The 27,969-nt window shown below is 42.7% G+C and overlaps 1 protein-coding gene across 2 annotated transcripts; it reads left to right on the top strand.

Annotated features, from left to right (window-relative positions):
• The first annotated feature begins 2,261 nt into the window (after positions 1–2,261).
• On the top strand, positions 2,262–26,510 carry SERPINB5 (serpin family B member 5). Of its 2 annotated transcripts, none has more exons than XM_027118709.1 (7): positions 2,262–2,379; positions 8,195–8,369; positions 11,155–11,292; positions 14,039–14,156; positions 16,434–16,576; positions 21,285–21,452; positions 24,751–26,510. In XM_027118709.1, exons 2-7 carry the CDS (start codon positions 8,202–8,204, stop codon positions 25,141–25,143), a joined length of 1,128 nt encoding a protein of 375 aa, XP_026974510.1. In that variant the 5' UTR covers positions 2,262–2,379; positions 8,195–8,201; the 3' UTR covers positions 25,144–26,510. The 2 variants fall into 2 exon arrangements, with proteins under 2 accessions (XP_026974510.1, XP_026974511.1); XM_027118710.1 differs by lacking the exon at positions 2,262–2,379 and adding an exon at positions 2,476–2,606.
• Positions 26,511–27,969: the final 1,459 nt, after the last annotated feature.

Genomic DNA, 27,969 nt, shown 5'->3' on the forward strand with positions numbered 1-27,969 from the left:
AGAGAGGGAGAGAAAACGACTCTAAGCGTGCTGTAACAACACCCCTCTGAGTCATTCTGGGAGCGGCTGGGTGTACCAAGCCACCGCCGCCAGGATGCTGAGCAACCAAGGTACAATATTTGGAACATTTCAACCTACAGGTAAGGAAAAGAACAAACAAAACAGTCTCCTAGGTTATTAAATATTTGAGCTGATGATTACTGTTGTTGAACTACAGGAAACTATTGCTTGATAAAGTTGTATGATGAAGGAATGGCAAATTCATCTTTTGAGCTGTATTTCGTCCCTCCCACACACAAAATCTACTCTTTTAAATACAAAGTCAATAACATGTTTTGTCTTTTGTGTGTGTGGCACATAAAAGAGAGAGAAGACAGTTATAGATTAGTTCTGGAATTATAAAGCAAATGCTTCTTCCTACAGTTATATCATTTCCCACTAAATATTTTTAAAGAAACATTTATTTCCAAGAGTCAGAGTTACGTTCGGGCTTCCTTGGGTATTGCTGAATTTCTGTCTCTGGAAGTGTTTCTGCCCAGGTTAGACAAGCCCTGAACAGGATTGTAAAGGGAATTCAGACATCAAAAGAGACAGTGGACAAAGATTTCTGATTTAAGTGCAAGTCTCTTTAAATCTCTGGGACACAGTAGCAAGCAGGTACCAGGTGTTCGATAAAATATAGCAGTGAATTAAATGTGACTATCCTGCACCAGCCTTTTGGCCATTATGATTATTCCCTGAGCCTGTGCCTGCCTGGAGAATAGGCAAAATGCTGATAATAACTACATGCTATAGGCCAGACACGTTATATGCATTGTCTCTTCGTGTATATATGTGTCTCATTTTACAGATGAAGAAACTGAGGCTACTGAGGTTACTCACTTTGCCTAGGATTTCTCAAGCAGTGAGTTGTAGAGTCAGTTTCTAAATTTATGATTTGGCCCATTTAAACCCACGTTTCCACACCACAGCTGGATAGTGTCATTTTCGAGTGGTATCCTGCCCACATCACCCTGTTATGACCTTCTTACCGCTACTTGCTCCCCTGGTGCCTAAAATTCTACTTTAGGAGTTCAACTCATTTAGTTTATGACTTTGATCCTGGTTCATAATAAAACACCCAGGGCATGGAAAGAAGGGAAGCTATTAGTCACTCTTAGTTGAGCAAAATGAGTGGCTCTCTTTCGTTTAGTCAACAAGCATTAATTGACTGCACATTGTCCATCAAGACCATGTTGGCATGGTTACAAAAAGGAGTGAGGCTTGGTCCTTACTTTCAAGATTCTCGTAGCGAGATAGAGGAGATCGTACAATAAAATAGATTATTATGAGACAATGTGATAAATGAACAACAGGGAATATTAAATGAGCACAGCAGATAAGTAATTGGCTCAGTTTCAGGTCCTTTTCTGGAGAACAGATTCGGTCGGAAGGGAGGAGTTCCCACCGCAAGAAGGAGCTGTAGGAAGGCAGGAAAACTCTGGAATATGCAAAGAGCAGACTCCGCAAAGAGATTCCAGGGCAAAATAATCCTTTTTTTTTTAGAAGCCTTTTTTTTCTTTTTTGATGTGGACCATTTTTAAAGCCTTTAATTTATTAACAACAAATTAGTCTTTATTGAATATTGCTTCTGTTTTATGTTTTGGTTTTTTGGCCGAGAGGCATGTGGGATCTTAGCTCTCCCACCAGGAATAGAACCTGCACCCCCTGCATTGGAAGGCAAAGTCTTAACCGCTGGACCTCCAGGGAAGTCCCTAAAGCTGGGTAATCCTAATCACAATATTTTATTGGGAGCCCCATCAACAATTTCTCCCATCAATTTGGTATTACATATTCTGCTAAGTCTAATGTATTTAATTTCTATATTCCTTACTTTCTTTTGTGATCACCTTTCTGTTTAATAGGTAGCTAGCTACCTCTTTGGCATCTAGCAGAATGAGCCATGGACGTGAGGGTGCTTGAGAAGTATGAATTATTACAGCCATCACATATTCCTTCTATTTTTTATAATATTTCACCCTCCGGTCCCAAGTGGGCTACTAGGGTTGCCCTTCTGTATGTATGCGTGTATTCAGCCTAAGGCACGATCCGCCGACAGCCCTGTCCTGCCTGAGCACGTTGCAGGCCTTTAAAAGCTGTGCAGACAACAGCAACTTCGGCGTGAATCATTTTTCTCAATCACGGACAAGCTGCCAGGAGGCATGAGTAAGGGCCAGGGCAGAAGTGGGAGGGACGGAGGGAGGGCAGGCTGGGCGTGGTCACAGTGGGCGTGGCCCCGGTCGGCATTCAAGTGAGCAAGCAGCGTGCTTCTGCCCCACATCAAGGTCCTACCGCATCTGGTTTTCCTTTTCCCTGGCCGTGCGATCGCTGTAACTTCAGGTAAGCAAAGTGCAAGTAGCAAGGTGGTGATTTCTCTCTTTCTGGCAAGTCTTAAAAGAAAATAGTTCTTTGAGATGGTGAACACAGTGGACAGAATGGCTTATTTTCAAGAGTAGGCTGTCAGCTTCAGTAAGGCTATCACCCCCTACATGGGCAGCATTTCCAGCGCTCAGTCCTTTGGGAACCAGGCATGCCGTGTAGGGAGCAAAATTACTTAAAAGTACAAGGTAAGAGCATGAAGAAACAGCGTGACCGGGAGGTTTTGGTGTTGGGAGGGCCCAACAGTGACTCGCAGAGGAGAAATTATTTCCGAGGACGTTTCCAGCCCTACCTTGGAACTCAGAATGAGTTTTGCGGTGCTAGTTTCGGAAAGGGTGTGGTGCCCCAAACCTGAAGAAAGTGGAGACGCACAGGAGTGTCCGGCTCGCCTTCTTGGGTTGGCACTGTGGGCTGAGGTTCAGTCTGCGGAACTGCTGTTCTTTTTGGCATTTTAAAGCATCCAGTGGGTGTCCATTTACTTGCAACTGCGTTCTTCCAGGCAGGAAGTGTTCTCCCTCCCTATTCCTAGGCTTCAAGATACTTGAAGCAAATTACAGATTTCAAATGTGTGTTCCTGGACGACTTTTCGAATAGGTTGGCCCATAGTTTCTTCCTCATAGAAGCTACTGTTTTGATGGCTTTCTTTAAGCGTGTCACGCTAAAGAGCAATTTACCAGGCCAGGCTGATCTGCAGGCTCGTGACCAGATGAGGCTCAGATTCCCAGGGCTGAGGGGTCTTCCACATCCTTCGGCTCCCACCTCCCCCACCCCCCATTTTGTGGGAGATGGGGGGAGGCTCACGGAGGAGAAGTGGCATCCAAAGGTCCCTGGCTTACATGGGGCAGGATGAAGCGGAATCCAAGTCTTCACACTCACGGCTCCTGGACTTTTCCAGGTCACCGTGAATTTTCTTAACAGCTTTGTCACCCCTACATTACCGAAGAGGTTTTGAATAGAATTGGGTGCGTCAAAACCTCAGTCCCCACCAATATACGCAGGTGTTTGATGGGTTCCTGGGTGGGTGGAGAGATGGAAGCTTGTCTGAAGAAAGGATTCTCTATGTGAGTCAGTGGGTTTACATCTTTGCTTCTTAGCACCTGAATTCTGTCACTTCGGTCCCTCTGGGTTGTGGGTTGACTTTGAAGGTACGAAGTCTCAGCAATCTTGGTCGTCCTGGCGTGGTGAGTCTGGCCCTGATTTACTGTTTTAGGCAGCGGTGGGATGGCTCAGTGGTCAAGATCAGGCTTCTCACCAGATGGGAGCAGGTATGATGGCTCAGAATATCTGAGCAAAGCAGAGGCTCCCCTGCCATTGGAAATTAAGCAGTTGACCTTATTACTAAGAGCCACATTGTCCTTTCCCGCTGAAAAAGCACTTTTCATGTACATTTACTCATTTCATCACCTCATTAATCCGCATGCTATTCTTTCACACGGCAGAAGCTGCAGGATCTCCTATTGTCTTACTTAATCTGCCTCTGACATTTTTCCTTGTGAGGTGAGAAAGTGAACAGCACAGACTGTGTTTTTAGACATTCCATTGTAGTTGTGGTAATAGGCAAAGGTATTGCCTAAGGATTGTTTCCACCAAATGGTCTACAGATGAAAAGTTTGGGGAATATTGGCTTGGATGCATTAAAAATGTTAGAAATCTTGATGCAGGGGCCAGTGAGCACCTGTGAGTCGAGAGAATTGACCTCCCCACGCCTCCACCCACCCCAGTGCACATGTCTGCATTCATCTGGGGTCTGCCTGCTGTCTCTGAACTAGCAGTTCTCTCTGGCACACATTTCTGCATGGCTAGCTCCTCCTTATTCTTTAGGATGCCCCCGTAGTGCGACTTATTTGATGTCACTGTCTCTGAGGAGAGCTCACTGAGATTCTGCTCTGAGTGCGCTGTCTCCCCTAAGGGCTGCATGATAACTTATGCCCCCATCAAAACACCCATCACACCTACAGCACATATCATGCCACTAGGTGACAGCTCCTCGGAGGCGGGAACCATGCTATGTTCCCTTTTGATTTGTTAATGTCTAGATCAGGTGCCTGACATGCATTATTAGGTACTCAGTTAATACTTATTAAATTAAAGCAATATAAGATTGATAGTTGGCAACACAAAGAGTGGAAAGAGAACATGAGTTTCTGCCAGTTGGAAAATCAGGAAAAAAAAGTTTTGTGTTGATTTAAAAAAAAGAAAACATGTAAGAAAAAAGAAGAAAACATGTAAGGTATCTTTGTATCTCTAAAGGGGTAATCCAGGACACTTAGGATTTTTGGAACTCTGTAAAGACTCCTGAGAGAACAAATGTCAGCAAAGACACAATTACCAAGAAGGAAGGTGATAGGTGTGGTCAGGAACTACCAGGCTGGAACATAGAAGAGTGAGTGCCAGGTCTGGTTTGACCACTCTCACTCCCCGCGTGGATGGCCTGGGAGAATCACTTCGTCTCTGTGTGCCTCCCTTTCCACATCTGTAAACTGAAGAGATGGGGCCAGACTAAATCCATCCAAGGTCTTGTCCCCCTTTAAAGGTGTATGGCTTTAGGATGTATTGCAAACAATAAAAACAAAACAGGCAACTTTACAATTAAACTTTTACAACTTCTTGTTGTTTGTTGCATTTCTTTGTTGTTTATTACTACTTAAACTTTCATTTCACGTTTCCCTGATTAAAAGTGGCTTTTAAACATTTAAATCAATAAAAGATGTGGTGTTTTCTATGTTGATGCTGTAAATTAAATTCTCCTTACTTGTTCTAATCATTAGAAGGTTTTCATGAAAATGAAAGTAGTTATCTCTGTAACAGTGGAATAATACAATGAAAAGAATCTGCAGCGATTTTAACACCCTGAACAGGTCATTAGATATGAAATTTACTACGCAGGAATTGCTAATCTCTACTCTTGTACCCATAATTTTTATAGCATTTGCTCGTGCAAAATGGTCTGCACAGGAACCTGACCCATTTTCCTGGGTGTGTATTGCTAAAGTTGGTGAGATTTGTTTAAATACTTCATCTTGCACCACAGTGAGGTGGCAATTGGCTGTGGCCAAAATCATCCCTTGAACTACCTCAGACCAAATCAGCTTTACAGTGTTTTTAGGTCACTTGCCACTAATCACCAAGCAACTGATTAGATTTACCAGGCAGTATTTGATTGATTACTTAGTTGGTGATCATTTGCCCCCATAGACACCTCAGATGTTGGGTGATTTACATTCTCCAACAGGGACTGAATCTAAGCCTTGAATTGCAACAAAGTGTTAATTATATTGTATAACTGTACTTAAAGCCACCATGATCTTGTATTCACATAGAGCCATTTAGATGAAACAAATTGCAAAATGTTATAATGAATGAATGAATAATACTTCAGTGGAACAAAATGGCATTACCTTACACTTTGATCCACTTCTGGGATCCACTTTTAGGTGTCTGCCGTCAAACTCCCTCAGCAGATTACTCAAAGGCCTTGAAAACACAAAAGACATCAAACTTCAAAGTTTGTTATAAATGATGCGAAATTATTCTAATTTCTCCTCCTGGGTGGTTGGAAATATGGGCTGGGAAGAACTACTTGGGCTTGATAAAACATAATTGGTATGTTTTCATACTATCATTGGTGTGGTTAGGCCTTGAGTTGTTGAAGCTTTGAGAAGTTCGCAGGGGGTTGGGTATAGGTTTCTCTATTTGGTGAAGAAATACCTCATTTAGACTTTTCTATTTGGTAGAGAAATAACTCCTGTTGAATTTTAGTCATAGATGAACTCAGCATTATCTGTGTTAAACTCGCTGCCGGAGAAAGCCAGACTTCTTGTCCTGAAAGTCTGTTTGGGATTCCCCAAACGTTTTAGGAAGTTTCTTTTAATTTCCCTGTGGCGGACACATGCTTCTGTTTCTGCCTCATTGCCCTCTGTGTTCCTCATGCTCGTCTGCTTCCCCTGAGAGCTCACTCTCATCTCATGGCCCTCACCTCTCCCCAGATGAGAGAGCATAAGGTAGTAGGCCTTGAAGAAATGTAAGATGCCTGCCCTGACTTCAGGTTACCTTACTGTAGGTGCATAATGAGAACACTGAGTTCACTTAGCTGTACTTTTTGGACCAAGGAGGAAGCAGTCACTGGAGATGACCAGTGACCACGAACAGGTCAACAAAACTTTTTTTTTTTTTTTTTTTGCTAATGAGCTTGTTTTTACAGATTCCAAGATATAGTATAATCTTTTTGATTCCATCCTACACACAAGCCACATGTCCCATAAAAGGGAGAATTCCAAAGAACTGTTTGAAGATCCAGGGCCCATTCCTTGATCTTATTCTCACGTCTTTGCATTTTGAATTTCTGTTCAGGTATAAGGTGCGAAATTGAGATCCTATTCATGCATTTGACTTTAACACATCCTTGAGTCCCGATTGAGGGAAGCCCTCTGTCTTGAGTGGTGATGCTTTGTCTGACACCGGGGAGCATATCCTGCCTGACGACCTTCAGTGTCATGTCTTCTAGGGGTAATGAGAGCGAGAGTTCTCAGTCAAGACCAGAGGCTCGCTGCTGCCATTTCTACTTCACCCGGCTCCGCATTTTTAGATGAAGCTGCCCTCTCTTTTCTTTAACGCCCATGTTACTTGTTCCACTGTTCACATGGCATGGCATTCTGCTTATACATATCTGCCCCAAGAGATGGAAAACTCAGAGGAAGGGAGGGGGTACTCAGGTGATCCGTATAATACTTTCCGTAGTGTCTTCCACATAGTAGATAATGTACTAACAACAAAAACAATCATAGCTATTGTTTATTAAATATTGCTCTGTGCCGGGTGCCCTACTAAGGTGTTACTTACTTTATTAATCTTGTAGGGCTGCTGCAACAAAGGACCACAGATTGCGTGGCTTAAAACAGTGGACATTTATGCTCCCACAGTTCTGGAGACCAGAATTCCGAAATTAAGGTGCTGTCAGGCCCTTGCTCTCTCGGCAAGCCCCAGGGGAGAATCTGTTCCGTGCCTTTGTCCTGCTTCTGGTGTTGCCAGTGAACCTCGGTGTGCTTGGCTTGCAGAAGCATTGCTCCAATAATCTCTACCTCTGTCGCCGTAGGGTGTTCTCCCTTGTGTCTCATGTCATCTTCCCTCTGCACGTCTGTCTTTGTGTCTTTTCCCCTGTTCTTAAATGGACACCAGTCTTATGGGGTTAGGGCCACCCTGATGACCTCTACTTGATTCAATCTGCAAAGACCCTATTTCCAAATAAGATCACGTTCACAGTTACCCAGAGGTGGGACTTCCACTTACCTTTTGGGCGGGGTGGGGAGGGGGGCACAATGCAGCCCATAACACTTACGAAATATTAACTTGAATCACACAAAACTGCTGTGATTTGACTAGTTTTGATCTACAAAAAACCCAATTTTGTATGCTTTAACCTAAATCCTAATGGAAACAATATGGATAAATAAAACCAACTGATTTTGATCAGTGCTGTCCATTGTTCTGACCACGTGCAGAGGCCATCGTAGCCAAGTGGGCTCGAATTTGGAGATTCCGGGCAGAGCTGTACACACAGAGGACCTCACATGTTGGGTGTTCAGATCTTAGGACATTTGTGCAGGAGTTTCTTTACCACTGGCTTTTAAATTTGCATTTACTGAAAGTTCCTTCCTTCCTCTCTTCTATCCAAGACCACGACTTTGTTTGACTAGAATTCTTATTGCGTTGGCGAAATGCGGTTGAGAACACTTTAAAGGTGATTTAGAAATAACCCCACTCTTGTTCTTTGTTCTAGGCCCACAATGGATGCCCTGAGACTGGCAAATTCGGCTTTTGCCGTTGACCTGTTCAAACAACTGTGTGAAAAGGAGCCAGCGGGCAATGTCCTCTTCTCTCCAATCTGTCTCTCCACCTCTCTGTCACTTGCTCAAGTGGGTGCCAGAGGTGACACAGCAAACGAAATTGGACGGGTAAGCCCCACGCCTTGTTTCTGCTTTGAGTGGAAACAGAGTTTTAAGAACACACAGGTGGTGCCTGGGGAAAAAGGAATGAGGCTCTGTGGTCGGAACTGCTCAGGAACGAGAGTTTTGACATTTCCAGCACTCTCTTAATCTGTTTTTAAATGTGAAAGCTCATGTATGTGTCCTGCAACCCATGTTTAGAACAGGCACTATGTTGTTGTGGAGAACGCGGGGATCTGCTAGGCAATCACAAGTTTTCCGCTAACAAGTGGCCTTTGGCAAGTCACCTGACGTCTTTCTACCCGTTATATTGTAAGCATCAGGCAGGATGATGTTTGTTAAATGTTCCACTGCAGATATCCTGACCAGAAAGAGTGTAAATCTACACCCTCCTGTCTTATGCACGAAATTTATTTACAGCATCATCCTTTATATTAAAATGCAGCCTGAACTATATTCTGCTCTATAATATATTCTACCCTATTGGATAGACAGAATATATCCATGTTTATTTCAATACAGAAATAATGTTTGAAATTATCTACCTTTAAGTAACGTGGATAAATAAGAAGATGGATTGTGCTTGCCTATGTTTTAGAATACTCCCTGGGATTTGAATATCCCATTTGAGAAGAATGGACTAAGGTGATGTTTTACACACGCACACACACGCACGCACACACACACGCACACACACGTATATAGGAGTATGCATATATATATGTGCACACATATAAATAAAAAACTTCTAAGAATTTCCTTTTGGCTATAGCTGAGTATCTCTGTAAAGTTCTTAGACCTTCAAATGAGATGATTTTCTATACTGTTACATTTTAAGTCCTTATTTACTTTTATTATTTAAAAAATTGAGGTATAATTGACATGTAACATTATGTTAGTTTCAGGTGTACAGTATAATGATCAATATTTGTATATTTTGCAAAATGATCACCACAGTGAGTCTACTTAATATCTGTCACCATACACAGTTACAAAAAACATTTTTTTTTAATGATGAGAACTTTTAAGATCTACTCTCGTAGCAACTTTCAAATATACAGGATTATTAATTATAGTCACTATGCTGTACATTATATCCCCAAGACTTTTTTATAACTGGAACTTTGTACCTTTTGACCTCCTTCCCATTTCGAGCAGCTCAGCGTCTTACCCCCTACCCCCCAATCCTTGCCATTTACCTTTAGACAATAAGTGAAAACCCTTCTAATTCCATTCCGTTATTATTCTTCCATTGATCATTCTAGTTCAACAGAATCTCTCTTTTCATGAGCTCATAAGCATTTAAAAAGGGAACATCTTTTATCTATAAATCCCCAGAAAATATGACCCACAAAATGTTATTTGTGTCAGGATGGCAAATTTACGCTTGAAACTGAGTGGAACTTGAGAAGGAAACTTCCTTTGTGGGAAGAAGAGCTGTACCTTTTCGTCCGTCCTCCTCTTTCAACTCCACCCCACAATCCCTACCCCATCTCTCATTCCTCATTTCTCATCTCCCATTAGAGAAGAAATAGAAAAGAGGACTTCCTGGTAGTAGGTCTGTTCCTCAGTAATAGTAATAAAGGTCTTTTCAGTACACGCAATTGTTTCCCCACAGTGGTTACTTGGGTTCTTTAATTTTCTGGTCTTTTTGCCTGTCATTAGGCACGAGGGTTACGTACAGCCTCGGACCAGCCAATTTGACCCTGCAATGCGGAGGCTCTGTGACTCGTTGGTACAATGTGCCCATTTAGTGATCACCTGAGGTGTGGCATCAGGGCATGGTTCTTACGAGTTAGGAGAAAATCACCTTATCCTGACATCATGTTTTGGGCACCATGGAGCAGAGGAGATGCTGAGCTATTGGTTGAAACGAAAGAAAAGTTAGGAAAAAAAAAAGGATTTAGGTCTTATGGAAGATAGCATCCTAGTTTTAAGTGGCTTAGAATATTACTATAAGAATACTTATTAACATTTTGAATCCATACGATATTTTAGGTGTCTTAACATATAATATCTGTAATCCTCATAGCACGTCAGAAGAGTAGGTGTTCTCAGTTCATTTTACAGAGGGGAAAGTACAGTTCTGAAGAGTTGGGCAAGATGACATTTCTAGTAGGTACAGGGTGGGATTCAAAGGCTACCTAACTGTAGCCCATCGATGGCATGGTAGCTGCCTACCATAAATGACATATCAGCCCATTTGGCGCTTGTTAGAGCAACTAAAAGGACTGGATAGGCTCTGGCTAAGGACACCTCTATCCTGGAATCTGATACCTGCCTAATGATTGTCTCTCGGTATTAATTTCTCTCTTCTTATCTCAAAATTGGATAGAGATTATAACCCAGCTTCCTTCTTTTCCAAGTTTGGAAAAGAGCATGGAGGCATCACTTTGAAGAAAGGGCGAAATTTCCTTATAGTTATATCAAGAGAAGTGTATCTTTATAGTAATGTTTCTCAACTGGGGACCATTTGCCCCTCCCTTCCCTCACCCCTCTCCCGGACATTGGACAATGTCTGGATACATTTTTGTTGTCACAAATGGAAGAAGGAGTGCTACTGACACCTAGTAGGTCAGTGATGCCCAGGACAGCGCCCTCCCCCGCCGGTCCCAGCACATAGAATTATCCAGTCTGAACTGTCAACAGTGCTAAGGTTGAGAAGCCTTGCTTCTGGGAACAACAGAGCCAGGAGATACTCAGGACCAACCCGAGGAGGTTGACCATGACCACGTGTCCACTGCAGTGGGAAGAGGCAGTGCTTCACAGATAATAGATTTTTTTCTCTTCACAGGTCCTTCATTTTGAAAATGTCAAAGACGTGCACTTTGGATTTCAAACAGTAACATCGGATGTCAACAAACTTAGTTCCTTTTATTCCCTGAAACTAATCAAACGGCTCTACGTAGACAAATCTCTGAATCTTTCCACGGTAAGTGGTTCAGAGCAATTAGCAAGATTCAACTGTTTATCAGGGGTGACACGTTCTCATGGTTAGACCAACAACTTTTTATCAGTGAAAATCATTCCTAGGATGCTCATTTACGATTTATTTAAAATAAATTAGTCCTAATGGAGAGGTTGAATCTAGAGGGAATCAATTGCAGTCACATATTTTAACTTAAAATATAAAGAAGTGTGAGTTTCCTTTTCCCTCTAAAATACCCACAGATCCCACCCTTCCTCTTAGCTTCCTCACTGAGAGAAATGGAGAATGGGATTATTACTCTCTAATAAATGTGTCTCTATAGATGCAAGACAGCTCGTGATTTAAACATCTTTGTTCTTAAACAGCAGGGCATAGAGCCTGGGACAACATTTTAAGTTCTTTACCTTATTTTTTCATGCACACAATGTTCTCCTGATGTTTCTCAAAATCAGTGAGAAAAATTGTAACGGTATGAATTAAAAGTTTTCATCGGGCTTCCCTGGTGGTGCAGTGGTTGAGAGTTCGCCTGCCAATGCAGGGGACACGGGTTCGTGCCCCAGTCCGGGAAGATCCCACATGCCGCGGAGCGGTTGGGCCCGTGAGCCATGGCCGCTGAGCCTGCGCATCTGGAGCCTGTGCTCTGCAACGGGAGAGGCCACAGCAGTGAGAGGCCCATGTACCGCAAAAAAAAAAAAAAGTTTTCATCGGTCATAAACTGGTTTTGTTTGTTTTATGAGGCTGTTCAGGTGGGTATCTATACAAGGCAGAGGTGGTAATTTCAGCTATTTCTTGAAGGAAGCATATAAAGAACACAGATATATTCTTAAATTTGATCCAGAGTATATCATAATACTTTAAAAAATATGGATTTGGAACACATAGCCAACATCCTCGGCTGCATAGTGGTCATTCTCTACTGTAGTAACATCAACTTGATTCAGTTTGTGTTTGGATGGTCAGAATTTCAAGCTTTCCAAATCTAAAAGGTAGACTACCAGTTAAATATTTTGCCATAGTTTTACTACTTTCTGCAATAGGTATTTTTTTTCCTGGTGGGGATCTTTTGAGGACATAGGTCATTAGATGTTGCTGTGAGTTTATTCTTACTGCTTAAAGGTACATATACACAGCCATTCTTCTTCCAACAATCACCTGGGGAATTAAAGAAATACTGAGATGTGGGTTGGGGCCTGCGCATGGAAAGAATTTTAAAACTCCCTAGGTGGTCCTTAGTGATGCTTAATGCATTTTTTTGCTGGCAGTGAAGATAGTGGAGGCCCTTCATCTTGCTGAGTCTCTGGAATGTTCTTAGTTCTGTCAGTAAATGGTAACACTCAGTCCCAAGGTTGGGTTGCAATGAACAGAATCAAATTGGGCAAGCCTGTAGTTGTTCTGAAAAAAATCCAAGGAGTCCTGTGCTTAGGAAGTGAAGTGACGTGACATTTAATAAGCTGTGTTTAGTTTGGTTGACCTTCCACTCAACATTTTGAATTATTTCAAACCGAGAATTGCAAGGAATTTTTTAAAAGGCTGATTCCGTTGTTCCTGTTGGTTGTATATCATCTATAATTTTACTAGTAACAGTACAAACAAGTGTGGTCTGAGGAGGGCCACCTGTATCAGAACTACCTGGGTGTTAGAAGTGCAAATTCCTGGCCTTGGTTCACTAGAATCAAGATCACCAGGGACTGGATTTAGGGTTTTCCGTTTTTTTTTTTAATGCCTTTTCTTTTTTTTTAAAATTTATTTATTAAATTTATTTCTTTTGGTTGCGTTGGGTCTTCGTTGCTGTGCACGGGCTTTCTCTAGTTGCGGCGAGCGGGGGCTACTTTTCGTTGCGGTGCGCAGGCTTCTCATTGCGGTGGCTTCTATTGTTGTGGAACGCGGGCTCTAGGCACGCGGGCTTCAGCAGTTGTGGCATGCAGGCTCAGTAGTTGTGGCTCGCGGGCTCTTGAGCACAAGCTCAGTAGTTGTGGCGCACAGGCTTATTTGCTCCGAGGCATGTGTGATCTTCCTGGACCAGGGCTTGAACCCGTGTCCCCCGCATTGGCAGGCAGATTCTTAACCACTGTGCCACCAGGGAAGTCCCGGGTTTTGCATTTTTAACAAGCATTATAATGAGAAGAACTGCTCTGTTCCTTACAGCACTGTGTTTCAAACTTTAACATGCAGATGAATCACCTGGGAATCTCGTTAAAAATTCAGGTTCTGATTCTGGGGTGGGGCTTGACATTCTGCATTTTAACAAGGTCCCAGGTGATGCTGCAGGTCTTGGTTCTTGGACCACACTTTGAGTAGCAAGCATCTTTAGAATATTTATTTATTTCAGTGTGGTTAAGATTTTTCTTCTCATAGAGTTCTCTTTTCTGTACATTTCTTCCATTCTAAGACATACATATATAAATTTACATTTTATCTGTATGTACATTTTAATGTTTCTGAAATTGGAATTCATATTATAATTGTTGTGTGCATGTAGCGTAATGTTTCTTTTCTCCCCCCAAACTGATGCTGGATTGATGGAGGCATTTAACAATTGATATTGTCTTAGAATTGAACAAATGAAAGAATACAAAGAAAATTCATTGATTTTTACATAAGGTTTCAATTTATATAGTGTTACAGATTTTGAAGGAGTATCCATCGTAATAGAGATTTAAAAGTCCTTGTGCTAGAATTGTGTACCAACATAATGGTTTAACTACAGACTTTAAGGACTTCGTGATTTTATGAACTGGATGTTTTTCAGGAGTTCATCAGCTCTACCAAGAGACCCTATGCAAATGAAATGGAGACTGTTGATTTCAAAGATAAATTGGAAGAAACAAAAGGTCAGATCAACAACTCAGTTAAGGAACTCACAGATGGCAAGTATCCTTTACTTATTCTGCTATAAATCACTAAGTAAACAGACCATATCGTCTCGTGAATCTGCTAAGCATAAGATTGAACATCTGGAGGATTCCTTGAAAGTTTTCGGTATACAAGCTAAATTCTTGTCCATCAAGCCATTTCAACCACTTGGATTTCTGGATATCATCAGTTGGCAGAAATTCTGAGTACTTCAGGTTTATTCTGCTAAAATGGGCTGCCACATGCCCTTCTGGAGGCTTGGACGTGCCCCCAACAAAGTAAGGCTCTGGGCCAGTTCCAAGGCTGGTTTTTCAATCTGGAAGTGAAGGGCTTGGACTATAACTTGATGATCCCTGAGGCCACTTTTTGCTCAAAAATTCTACAGATTTGTCAAGGAAAAAAAGACAAAAGGTCTTAGATAATCAAATACACATGTAGAAAAAACAGAACAAAACAAACCATGGTGGAAACTTGTCCCAGGTCTCACAGCCCTCCTTACCCTTGGCCCTCTGATAGCCCCGGGGCCTGGGGTCTCTTCCGCAGCTTCCACCTGGTCCTGCCTCTTGCTCCCGCTTCCCTCAGGCCTCTCCCTTTCCTGACTCCTCCCTCCATTAAAATTCTCTGTGAGTTGTGCTCCTTGCTAGAAAGGAATTGGAGCTAAGATGAGCTCCGGTGCAAATCAGTGTTCACATCCCCCTTCGCAGGGGACATATTTGTACAGTTTTTGTATAGGGAGGTAGCTATTGGGACAAATGAATTTTCTTTGGCTTCATATGTAAAGAAAAATCTGGTCTAACTAATACCAGGGTAGGCAATTTTAAAATGTATATGTGAAAGGCAGCTCCCATTTAAATTGCTGTGTGACGGTTTTGCTTTTTTTTAAATTTTTTTGGCCGCCCACATGGCATGCGGGATCTTATTTCCCTGACCAGGGATCGAACCTGTGCCCCCTGCAGTGGAAGCTTGGAGTCTTAACTACTGGACCACCGGGGAAGCCCCCCAGTTTTGCTTTTAAAATTGTTAACGAATTGCATTTTCTCTCCATGGCACTCTGTTTAAAAATCTTCATAAATTTGAGTTTTTTACTGGAGAACGTAGTTTAGTGAAAAGACTTCTCTGAATTTGAAACCAGAAGCTCGAGGTTGAAGTTAACCAGCACTTACTAGCTCCCCACTTCTTCCATGATGCTATTACATATTCGACCCATCATATAGCGCTGGCAGGACAGGTTACATCGTTTGTGGGTCCCAGTGCAAAATGAAAACACAGGGCCCTTTATATTAAAAACCGCATTAAGAATTTTAAGATGGCGACAGCAGAGCATGAAACAGTGCAGGGCCCTTCATACCTAGTCACAGGCCCAGGAAGTGGGCCTGAGCAGTGGTGTGAAGATCTGAGAGATTAGGTAAATGAAATATCCTTGGCCAAAAAGTCAACGCTCTTCAAAGGCGAGGACTTCATTTTATTAAGGGCTTATCACCACCTGTTTTGGCTGTTGGGGATTTGACACTATGGTCATTACAATTGTTATGGAGCTTATGGTGGTAATTACAGCTGACCAGGATGCAAACAAAGCAGTGTGATTTGGGGAGGGGGCGGTGAGCTGCGGGGCAAAGCGGGGAGCACTGACCTGGCTTCAGACGTGCTTGGCCGCTGAGGGAGCCAGGAAAGCCACTTGGCCTCTCTGAGTCTCAGTGTCCTCAACTGTGAGATGGGGATAATGACCTTTGCCCTACAGGATCATCATAGGGAAGTGAGATAAGACACGTGACCGTTCGGAGCACAGGGCCCGGTGGAAAGTAAGCTTTCTTGCATTTTCCTTCCCGAGCACAGGCTCTGGAGTCACAAAGACCTGGCTTTGAATCCTGAATTCACCCTTGCCCGTGCATCATCTTGGGCGAGGGACTTAACATGGAGTCTCAGCTTCCTCGTCTGTAAAGTGGGGAGCAATGCACGACACCGTGCCTGTGCATGGCTAGCACATTGCCTCGGACAGAATGGGCACTCCACAGTGGTAGCTTGTGCATTTCTTCTTGCTCCTCTTGCGTCTTTTCCCCCCTCCCTTCTCCCCCTCACTCTCCTCCCCAGGTCTCTTTGGAAAGTCTGGTTGAGGCAAGTTGCAAGGAGAAAAAGGGGTCCTCCTTAAATGAGATGGTCTGGGCTACCAGGCCGTACGTGGCGCGGCTCTAGCCAGGGTTAAATGCCCAGTCAGTGGATTCACATGGGGACATCGGGGGTGCTTTGCAAGCATAACCCCGTGCAATTTTCTGGTTTCCTACCATTGTTTGCAGGCCGCTTTGAGAACATTTTAGCTGACAACAGTGTAACAGACCAGACGCAAATCCTTGTGGTTAATGCTGCCTACTTTGTTGGGAAGTGGATGAAGAAATTTCCTGAATCAGAAACCAAAGAATGTCCTTTCAGAATCAATAAGGTATGTGGGCTGCGTGTTGCAGTCAAAGGATCCCAACTATAGATCTGAAAAATTATAGCAACACAAGGGACCCTAGGAATTCACTCCAATGAGGAAAATTAAGGCACAGGAGGCAGTGGGCTTTTCCTTAGACAACAGCAGGGAGGGGCAGGGGCTGTTTAAGTGTAGAAAAAGAACCATAAGAGAGAGATGCTCACCCTTTTTCCAGAATGTCCTCAGGGTCTGATCTGAGTGAGAGTTTATAGAGCTTCTAACACAGTGGGTAAAGCTAAATCACCATCCGGAAAATAACTACAGATGTTTGGGACCTTTAGTAAGAAAGGAAAAGAAAAGGAACAAACCAAATCCCAACATTAGAGGCCTTTGGATCATCACGAAACGTTGACCATTTGGGAATCTCGTTCCAGGTTAATGAGCTCCTCTGTGATCTCATTTCTCACCTGTTAATAGTGAAGTAAATGGTTCTGATATTTTAATTCAAAAGATGCTTTGAGAGGGCTTCTCTGGTGGCGCAGTGGTTGAGAGTCCGCCTGCCGATGCAGGGGACGCGGGCTCGTGCCCCGGTCCGGGAGGATCCCACATGCCGCGGAGCGGCTGGGCCCGTGAGCCATGGCCGCTGAGCCTGCGCGTCCAGAGCCTGTGCTCCGCAACGGGAGAGGACACAACAGTGAGAGGCCCGCGTACCGCAAAATAAATAAATAAAAGATGCTTTGAGGTACTCATTGGCTGTGAAGGAAAAAGTATAGCTTACTCGTCTGCAGTGCTGGGACTCATTATGGGGAAGAATTACAATAGAAACCTGTATCGCAGGGAAGTCTCATGAATACTACTGAGTGAATAATGAAGCCATATCCCATGCCAAAAACAATTCATATAAATAGGTAAAGTGCCTCCTCTATAAATGAAACCGAAGCACTGAGACTGGAAAACTGACCCATTTCATTAGAGGACCTAGGATACCCCAGGTATCTATATGATGGTGTGGTTTCGTCTCATTTGATGAGATCTGGCTTGTGTCAAGAATGCAGACTCAGAACTGTGCATCAGTCAGCACAATCTCGGAAGGAAGCTTATTTACCCTGTAACTCTTATGCATCAATTCTAATTTTCAGGTCTCTCCCAGCACCTAGAGTACTTAGCATTAATCACTTTTGTTTTTGCCAAATATTATCATTGTACTTTCTTAGTGCTAGAACCCAGGAAGAAAAGACCTTCAGGATACAGTCTATACCTGAATTAACTGGACTGGTTCCCATGACTTTTTGTTTGTACTCACAGCATTTGCATTCATAGTCCACACCCTCCTCTCCCAAATCCCCTGCTCCAGCTGTGTTTTCCACACTGAAATCGAATTATTTATTTACTTATCTGGATCTCTTACTAGTGCATGGACTTTTAAGGGCAGGGATAATGTTTTGCCCATCTCAGTTTCTATAATTCCTGGCCCAGTCCCTGACACATTAGTAGGTGCTCAGCAAATGTTCGTTGAATGAATGACCGATCTGTAAGGATCAGTTTGATTAAACAGCCAATAGCAAACAAAACCTTTTTGGCTTTTGGGACCGCCATGGGTTCCTGTGCAAGATGCATGGGCCGTTTTCCCTGGGAGAGGACGATCATCACTGAGTGTGCTCCTTACCTACTCGAAACCTCCATGGTCCTAGGGAGGGAGCCAGGTCCCCCTCTACTTGCTGTTCCTCCATTTGGCTTCCCAGATTACAGTGGTCTTCTCATTACTGCCTGCCAGGGCCAAGACTGACCCTGCACACAGGGCTCTGACCAGGCACCAAACAATTACTTCTTTAGACTCTGTATTTTTCACATATGGTTCCCTGAGTTTTAAACACGGCTTTTTGACTTTCTTAGTGTTGCCTTTTATTTGGAGCTAAAGTTGAACTTGACTGTACCTAGCCTCTGCTGTGAGCGGGGACCAAGTGTTGGCCCCAGTGACCCTCACACGGAGTGTCCCCTCCAGAGTGGTTAGGGTTGGCTCTCCTCCCTGGGAAGGGCTGGCAAAGGGGCCTTGAGAATGTTTAAGTGAAACCTGAAACATGGTGCTTCTCATACCGGCTGCAGGGCCAGCCCAGAACATCATCAGAACCAGGTAACAGTGAGTGAGTTCACCATGGACTTTTGTGCCGACCACCCTCAGATTTGTGGCTTTTACATTTAAGAAAATGTTAATGGGTGTCTTTTATAAAGGGAGGAAGAATGTGTGCAATTCCTTTATTCTTGTTGTTAAATCATAAAGCTAGGTCATATCACGTCCTGGAGACTCAGACTCTAGGAAGAGAATTAATAAGGATTTTAAATGCCATTGATCTCTCAGCGGTTCACCAAACAAAAAAATAAAACACTATTCAAGGCTGCGTGGGGATATATCCTGCTTTTGAATGCAGGCGCTATTACTTTTCCTTTGTTTCCTTTGAATTGCTTTTGTCAGCTCCTGAACTTTTGGGGTGATGTTACTAAATCTTTTCTCATGTCCTCTGGTGTCTCTTTTAAGGGTTAGACTAAATTGATGAAGTTATATTATTAAAAGTTTAGTACAGGGCTTTCCTGGTGGTGCAGTGGTTACGAATCCACCTGCCAATGCAGGGGACACGGGTTCGAACCCTGGTCCGGGAAGATCTCACATGCCGCGGAGCAACTAAGCCTGTGCTCCACAACTACTGAGCCTGCGCTTTAGAGCGTGCGAGCCACAACTACTGAAGCCCGTGTGCCTAGAGCCTGTGCTCTGCAACAAGAGAAGCCACCGCAGTGAGAAGCCCACACACCGCAATGAGGAGTAGACCCCGCTCGCCGCAACTAGAGAAAGACCGCTCGCAGCAACAAAGACCCAACGTGGCCAAAAATAAAATAAATTAAAAAAAAAAAGTTTAGTACAGTACCTATCCTGACAAAGGTGGACACACACACTCACGTGCATGCACACACACCCACAAACACACACACACACTGTATTGGATATTTTCTGGGATGGTCGTTACTTAGTCCTGTTTTCAGAAGATACATCTTAATTTATGTTTTAGAAAATGGGATTATTGTATCCATAGTCAGTGCTGATAAATGAAATAGATGACCGTTTTTGGTGGTCACAGCTTCTGTGAATTCAGAAACTATTAGTACTCTAACCTGATGGAGATTTTTAGACAAATCTATACTTCTTTGAGGGAAATACGTGGAAGAATTACCAGTTAATTTCAAAAGTAGTATGTTTATTTTAAAATCATAATTTTGTTTCTGGTTGTACATAGAGTCAAAGTCTTCAATTATTTATCAACCAAATATTTAGTGAGCAATTGCTATGTGCTGGGACATACCAAGATAATAAGACATGGTTTCTGCTTTGACTGTAGTCTAGTTGGGGTGGGGGTGTCACATACATACATTTTCTAACATTGTGACAAGTGTTAAAATAGAGGTATGTACAAAAAATAAAATAAGTCTAGCTTTGCTTGAAAATAGTGTTGGGTAACACTATTACCATTCGAAGATCCCACGTAAAAGCTTTACTGTAATATTATTCCTGCAGACCTGATACGATGTTTGAAATTTCCCTCCAAAGAGGTTCGGTTAACAGGCAAATATCCCATGGGAGGTATAAACCAAGACAATAAATTGCACTAAATTACTATCAGTCTCTTACTCCTTAATATGAATTAATTTTTCTTCAGAAAATGAGTCACCTCTGTAGCAGAGATACAAGGTCAGATATTAATGGGGACACAGAGGAGAAGAAAAGTCCTGGGATGCTGCCTGGAGAGAAAGGCCTGAGTGATAGGAGCTGGAAGAGACTTAGAGATAATTTTGTTTGTTATCATTCTTAATTTTTAAAATCATGAAATATTGCAAGCATACAGAAAATTATAGAGAATAGTATAACAAACACCAATGTACCAACAACCACCTTTGTAAAATCTTTATATTTTACCTTATTTCAGATATTTTAAAGAAAAAATATAGCAAGAATTGCACTGTCCTGTGTAGCCCCACCACCCCTCCATCTCCCTGCTTCCTCTCCAGAGGGAACCATCATTCTGAAATTTCCAATTCCCTCATTCCACTGACAAGGCAACTGAGGCCCAGAGAGGTTAAGTGACTTGCTGAAGGTCACAGCGTATGTTTATGTCACATTTGAGACTAAAACCAAGGTTCTTCTCTCTAATCAGATCAGAGCAGGAAGAGGGGACTGAGGGCGGGGTGACTAAAACCGAAGGCAGACGGAGAACAAAACAGCATAGTTTTGTTCTGCTATACGTTAACTTTTCTATATTAGGCATTGTATAAGGAAAAGCTACATAAATGGACATGTGGGTTTGCACTGGAATTTACTTTCAAGTGAGCTCTACCAGGAATGGTTTAAAGATCTTGTAATTACAGGCATCTATAAAGGCTAAGTTAAAATTTGCCTGTATTTCCTGTCATCCTGTCTTATTTTTAATGTTTTATATATGCAAATACAGTATTATATTATGGATAGATCCTGTAATTACAAAGCACATGGATAACTTTTCAAAGGAAGTCGTAAACTCTTGATGGGACAGTCTCTGATGGTGTAGATTACCTGCCTGCCTCTTTAAGCCACAATGATGTGAAACTATATCAGGAACGAATTTATGAGTGTGTGTATAGCTGCGTGTGTATAGAGGGGTGTGTGGGCATGTGTGAGAAGAACAAGCAGAGCAAATTTCTTCTCCTTTTTTAGACAGACACCAAACCAGTGCAAATGATGAACGTGGAGGCCACGTTCTGTATGGGCCACGTCGACGGTATCAACTGTAAGCTCATAGAGCTTCCCTTTCAAAACAAGCACCTCAGCATGCTCGTCCTACTCCCCAAGGATATGGAGCACGGGTCCACGGGCCTGGAACAGGTGAGGAGGGAGGCGGGTGTCCAGCCCGCAGGCGCAGCGGAGCCAAGGAGATGCTTGGGCGGTGCTTGTGGGGCTGCGGCAGCCTTGCCTTAACGATTCACTTGCTCAATGGTCTCTAAGGGTTTCACGGTTCTTTGGGGGCCTTTCTCCTCAATGTTAGAACAGTTAATATTTATTTGGGACTTATAACGTGCCAGGAGCTGTAAGTTGCCCATGCGCACTGGCTCATCTAATTCTCACCGCAGTCCCAGGAGTGAGAAACTATAATATTACCCTACTCACGTTTACCACCGAGGGGCCGGAGGCACAGAGGGTGGGTAACTGGCCCAGGGTCACGAACTCGTGGGTGGTATGTAGAATCGGAAGGTGAGCCCAGGAAGTTGGAATCTATGTTCTTAACTCCAGCGTAGAGCCCCTGGTAGCATCTTGCGTGAGTGTGGTGCGTGTGTCACAATTGACACATTCACTCAAGTCCACAGTGGACTTTAGGGCTTGCGCTTTGTGTTGCATGTTCTATGGGTTTTTGAAAAGTTCTTTTAATGCACACACGTATACAAGGTTTTATTATGCTTTTATCCAGGTAGAGACACAAGGTTTAACTGACAGTGGAGGTTTCACCTGCCTGGGAATGACTTTCTAGCTTCCCCTCTGCTCTGTCAGCCCCCTGCAGCCCCGAGACCCGTTGTTCTCCCTCAGCCCTGCCCTCCGGGCTTCCTGGCTCCCCTCCACCTGGGCCTCCACCCTCCACCAGGAAGAAGGAGGGGTTCTTTGACCAGCCCGGGATTCACCTGCTTTATTTCCGGTCACACCTCAGTTACTCCCTGACTTTCCAGGGGGCAGTCTAACTTGGTCCCCATCCTACCTGCTACTTTGATTCTATGTTTTATCCATCACTTTATTAACTGAATCATAATTCCCATCTTCATTCTTCTGTTCACTCATCTCTCTCTTTTTTACTGCACTTCACGCCTTAGTCTCATTTTTTTCTTGCAGCCGTTATTCAGCTGTCTCACACTTTACTTCCTTAAAATACCCTCACACCATTTTTTGTTGTTGTTGTTGTTAAAGTACAGAACGAAAGAAGATGATCTTTTGAGTCTCAGAAGGTATATTCAAGGATACAGGTCGTCTCAGTTTGCTAGGGCTGCCATAACAAAGTATCACAAAGTGGGTGGTTTAAACAACAGAAATTTAATGTCTCACAGTTTTGGAAGCTAAAAGTCCAAGATCAAGGTATCTGCAGGTTGGTTCCTTCAGAGGGCTGTGAGGGAGAATCTGTCCATCCTCGCTTCTGGAGATCTGCTGGCAATCTTTGGCTTTCCTTGGTTGTAGACACATCACTTCAGTCTCTACCTTCATCTTCCCAGGCATCTCCCTGTGTGAGTGTGTCTGTATCTGTGTCTGGAATTTCCTTTCTTATTAAAAGGACACCAGTCATATTTGGTTAGGGCCTCATGATCTCACCTTAATTAATTACACCTACAAGGACGCTATTTCCAAATGAAGTCATATTCCAAGGCACTATGGGTTAGGACTTCAATACATGAATTTTGGCGGGGAGTGGGGCGGACACAATTTGACCCATACAATGGAGGAAAAAGGTTATTTTTTCTTCTTAATGACTTTTGATTTATGGATGAATTTTCTCCTGTCTTCTCACTCTCAGGTAGTAAATGGCCAAGAGACTATACTTTTTGGCTCAAAAATTCTAGTTACCTATGACAATCTTTTGGTCTTAATAATTTGTCTTAAATAAAACAGTGTCCATGAAAAAATACTTATCAGAACTTAGCAAGAGAATCCAATGGTTCCCTCTGCCATTAAGAAAACTCGTGACCAGCTTGTGACCTTGTCATCTCCCTGATTTTTATAGGTTTCACATGAGTAACTTCAGTGCAGAATTGCCCCATGTAGTAATAGTCAAGGTAGCATCATTCTCTGTTGCACATGTATTTCTCCTCTAGCCAGTGGGGAGGCTGGAAGGGCAAGGAGCAATTTAAGATTTGCTCAGTGAAGAATTTTATGTCTAAATCATTTTATGTGTCATTGCATATCTCTCATTTTAAAAATAGCCAACTGAAATAGATGCATTCTTCACCTATGATCTGAAAGGATGATCCTAGACAGTTCAAATTCTCATTTTGAAAAGAGTAACTTTAGCTTTAATTTGAGTTATGAAGTTTGATACCATGTCTAGGGCACGAATATTCTAGATTTCCTAGTAGAGAAATCAAGATAAGCATTCAATAGATATTATGCATAAAAACTTTCCTAGTTTTACATTTATTTCACTATTATCCATGCAACATCATAATCCATGCATTCATTTCTATAGAGCTACTCTATAGTTAAAAGAAATGCCCTCATAAATTTCAGAACAAAGGGACCATTGTCGTGGAGTGAGTGGAGGAGAATAATGCTAGGTAGCTGGGTAGACCATTTTTATTTTTAATTAATTTTTATTGGAGTATAGTTGATTTACAATGTTTTGTTCACTTCTGCTGTACAACAAATTGAATCAGTAATACATATAGATATACCCACTCTTTTTTAGATTCTTTTCCCATATAGGTCATTACAGAGTATTGAGTAGAGTTCCCTGTGCTATACAGTAGGTTCTTATTAGTTATCTATTATATATATAGTAGTGTGTATATGTCAATCCCAATCTCCCAATTTATCCCTCTCCCTGATTCCCTGCTTTCCCCCTTGGCAACCGTAAGTTTGTTTTCTACATCTGTGACTCTATTTCTGTTTTGTAAATAAGTTCATTTGTACATTTTTTTTAGATTCCGCATATAAGTGATACCATATGATATTTATCTTTCTCTGTCTGACTTACTTTACTCAGTATGTCAATCTCCACGTCCAGCCATGTTGCTGCAAGTGGCATTATTTCATTCTTTTTTATGGCTGAGTAATATTCTGTTGTATATATGTACCACATCTTCTTTATCCAGTCTTCTACTGATGGACATTTAGGTTGCTTCCATGTCCTGGCTATTGTAAATAGTGCTGCTATGAACATTGGGGTACATGTATCTTTTTTGACTTATGGTTTTCTCTGGATATATGCCTAGGAGTGGGATTGTTGGGTCATATGGTAGCTCTGTGTGGGTGGACCATTTTTAAGAGAACCTAGTCACACACCAAAACTGCAGGGCTGATTCCATCTTTGATGAACCATCTGTACTGCTTCCAAATAGGGCTCACCGTGACATTTTATGTTTTTAATCAAGGAGGATCTTTTACAATTGGAAATAAAGAAAAACAATTTCCTCTCCTTTTTGTCCTTCAGGTTGAAAAACAACTCAACTCAGAGACGCTATTGCAGTGGACCAATCCCAGTGCCATGGCCAATGCTAAAGTCAAAGTCTCCATTCCAAAATTTAAGATGGAAAAGATGATTGATCCCAAGGCTAGTCTGGAAAACCTAGGGCTGAAAAACATCTTTAATGAGAATGCATCTGATTTCTCTGGAATGTCAGAGACCAAGGGAGTGGCCCTCTCAAATGTCATTCACAGAGTGTGCTTAGAAATAACTGAAGAAGGCGGGGATTCCATAGAGGTGCCAGGATCACGAATCCTGCAACACAAGGATGAATTCAATGCCGACCACCCCTTTATTTACATCATCAGGCACAACAAAACTCGAAACATCATTTTCTTTGGCAAGTTCTGTTCTCCTTAAGTGGCAGAGCCCAGGTTAAGTCCCACCCGACTTCTCTGTAAACCCTGCAACCGAGAATCATTTTCTAAATACAATAAATTGTTAATATTGCTGGATCAGGAAGCTGCTCATATTCACACTAATAGGCCTTTCTTCCAATTTTTTTTTTTGTTGTTGTTCTTTCCCTCCCACCCTGTTAAAAGACAATACTTTTAATGAAAAGGAATCACCTTAGAGAAAAAATATGTATTCATCATTTGTCAAAACATCTAGAGTTTTTGGCAGGAATACAGTCTTTCACAAAGAAAATTCCTATAAGGAGGATCTGGAGAGGATTTTATTACCAAAGCTTAGCCTTCCATCACTGGGATACAGAATGTTCTAGACATTTGCTTTTCCCTGAAAGACTGAAGAAACTGGTACATGGGTTTTGCAAAACTTTCCTGGAGCCAATGAAACTTGGACATACGTTCAGGCTACTGTATGTCCACAGCGCCTTACATTAAACCCTGTGGGACAAATATTTCCTTCAAATTCTGATTTTTGGAGATTTTAGAAAGATAATATGTGGCACATACTGTATGTTACGGATCTCCATTGATAGAGGCTGGAGCAGAACCCTATATATCAACACCTTAATATTTCTGCCACAAAATGTAGACTCTCTGCACAAAATAAAGACTCCAGGTAGCCCGTAAGTATCAGGTTTTGCTGCCAAATCAGTGTGCCACCTACTTATGAAAAAACTTTCTTTTCAGAACTTTTTGAAATTTTGGAGTGTTGGACCTGTAGTAACCAAAGGACAGCACCTCAAGGGGAAGCTCAGATCTTATTAAGGATTCACTTTCACTGTTGCTAGAACCCCTACCTGGTTGTTGGGTTGGTGAGAGACCACCGGCAGGGAATTCTAACTGACTCACAGGCTGGTGGATGTCTGACCACCGGGGCTTAAATGCACAGGGACTTTCACAGCAGACAATAAAAGAATTTTACGAGTGTTGAAGGGACTCGTCTCTCTGTGTACTGTGATAGTGGGAAAGGGGGAGGAACTTCACGCTGCTAGGAAACGTGACTAAAGCTATTGATATGCTCGCGCTGCTGTGACTTGTATTTTTCCAAAGCCTATGGGTTTCGTTACTGTAGACAGCTAGCTGGGAACCTACAACAATTGCAGTTTTTAAAGATGTTTCTGAGAAGTTATTTCTGTCACCAGTTCACGTGTTAATTCACTACAGAAACAGGACGGCGTGGAAGATTGGGATCTGGTGACAGCACCCCCCTCTTTCTCCTCTGGCTTTGTTGTAAATAGGTTCAACTTTCTTCTTACTCCAAAGGTTCAATATTGAATTTCTTTTATGCTGTTGACAATAAAATATTATTGAATTACATGACTTGCTTTTTTCCATGAAGTTAGGTTCACCAGTTTGAAATAGAACCAAGCCCTCCATTGACAAAATGCTTTGGGGACGGGGATTGATGTCGAATAAAAAGGAATAAGAATAATGACTGCCCCTATTTCCTGGTCTTCCTTCCTGCCCACCAGCTCTTGCTTCCTCCTTCCAGCCCCTTTCATCCTGGGGAGGGAAGGACCAGGGAAGTGGTAGAATGACTCCCAGTGACATAAAAGTGTATCATGAAAGCAGAGGCCTTGTAGGAGGCCATGGAACTTTTCTCCAGCCTTTCCCACTTTGGGCCCTACCTCAAAATGTAATTTTATCAAGTTAAGCTGTATATGCCTAAAATGTTTTCTTTTCTTATTAAGTACTTTTTTTTTTGTCAATGTCATGTACATTTGTTTTAAATCAATTATGGTATCTGTGAACCTAATATTCAACACAGCCCTTTCCCTGTCTCTGCAGAGTGCTCAGATAGATTGTTCCCCACCCCCCGCAATAAATGTTGAGCACAAAAAGTGACAAATGCCGTTCCTATAATAAATCTTCTCTTTTGTAAAAAAAAAAAAAAAAAAAAAGTGACAAATGCCTGCACATTCTAAAAAGAAAAGACCATTTGTGTGGGATTTCTGGGGGTGGCCGAAGCCAGGTTTTACCACTGTTGGCTCGTTATTCCCCTTCTCGAGGCTGTGAAATAGAAGGTGTGGGATGACTGTGCAAAAGCTTAGTGAGTGTTTCGAGGAGAGGAGAGATTAGTGCCGCTTTAAACCAAGTAAGCGTTCAGGGAACTTAACGTGTCTCCTGGAATTTTTCAGAGCACTGAAATTTGGACTTAACTCTTGCCTGGGATAGTCTCAGCCAGTGGTTTTCAACCAGGAGCAATTCTGCCCCCTAGAGGTTATTCGGCAATGTCCGAGAACATTTTTGTTGTCCCAGCTAGAGGGAGGGGTGCTGCTGGCATCTAGTGGATAGACCCGGGAATGCTGCTAAACACCCTACAATGCCCAGAACGGAGCCCCATAGCAAATGGCACTCGAACGAGCCGATAGCACCGAGGTTCAGAAACCTGGGACTCTACCTAAAGCACAGATGCTGGCTGGAGGGATCCCTGAATCAGAGCAAGGGCAAAGGTCTCCAGGGGGAGTGGAGCCTGCTTGCTGTCAGTTACAGTGAGATGTGGAGGTAGCCAGACTTGATTATTTCGAGACTTTGCTCAGACGGTTGGCCCAGGGAAGGTGTGGGGTCTATAAGAGCCCAGCAGAGCACCCTGTGAGAGAGAGTTACTATCGGACACTTCTCCTGCGAGATCCTGGATTACGTCTTCACCTGTCAAGTTAGGTCCTTACTTCCTTACCTCTCCCTCCTTCCTTCGCCCCCACAAGTCAGGTGCTGTAGGGAGGGGCAGAAGAGCCAGGTAGGTAAGTGATGGTCAAGCCCCCCTCTGCTTCCTTTC

Source organism: Aethalodelphis obliquidens, unplaced genomic scaffold, assembly GCF_003676395.1.
Source record: "Aethalodelphis obliquidens isolate GAN/ISIS:26980383/991018 unplaced genomic scaffold, ASM367639v1 scaffold19, whole genome shotgun sequence".
NCBI lineage: Eukaryota > Metazoa > Chordata > Mammalia > Artiodactyla > Delphinidae > Aethalodelphis > Aethalodelphis obliquidens.

Bases quoted from the DNA above. Each gene is read 5' to 3' on its own strand.
- SERPINB5 (XM_027118709.1), top strand. From the start codon at position 8,202: ATGGATGCCCTGAGACTGGCAAATTCGGCTTTTGCCGTTGACCTGTTC. The intron at 8,370-11,154 runs GTAAGCCCCACG...TTCTCTTCACAG, and splicing joins CAGCAAACGAAATTGGACGG to GTCCTTCATTTTGAAAATGT. The intron at 14,157-16,433 runs GCAAGTATCCTT...CATTGTTTGCAG, and splicing joins AGTTAAGGAACTCACAGATG to GCCGCTTTGAGAACATTTTA.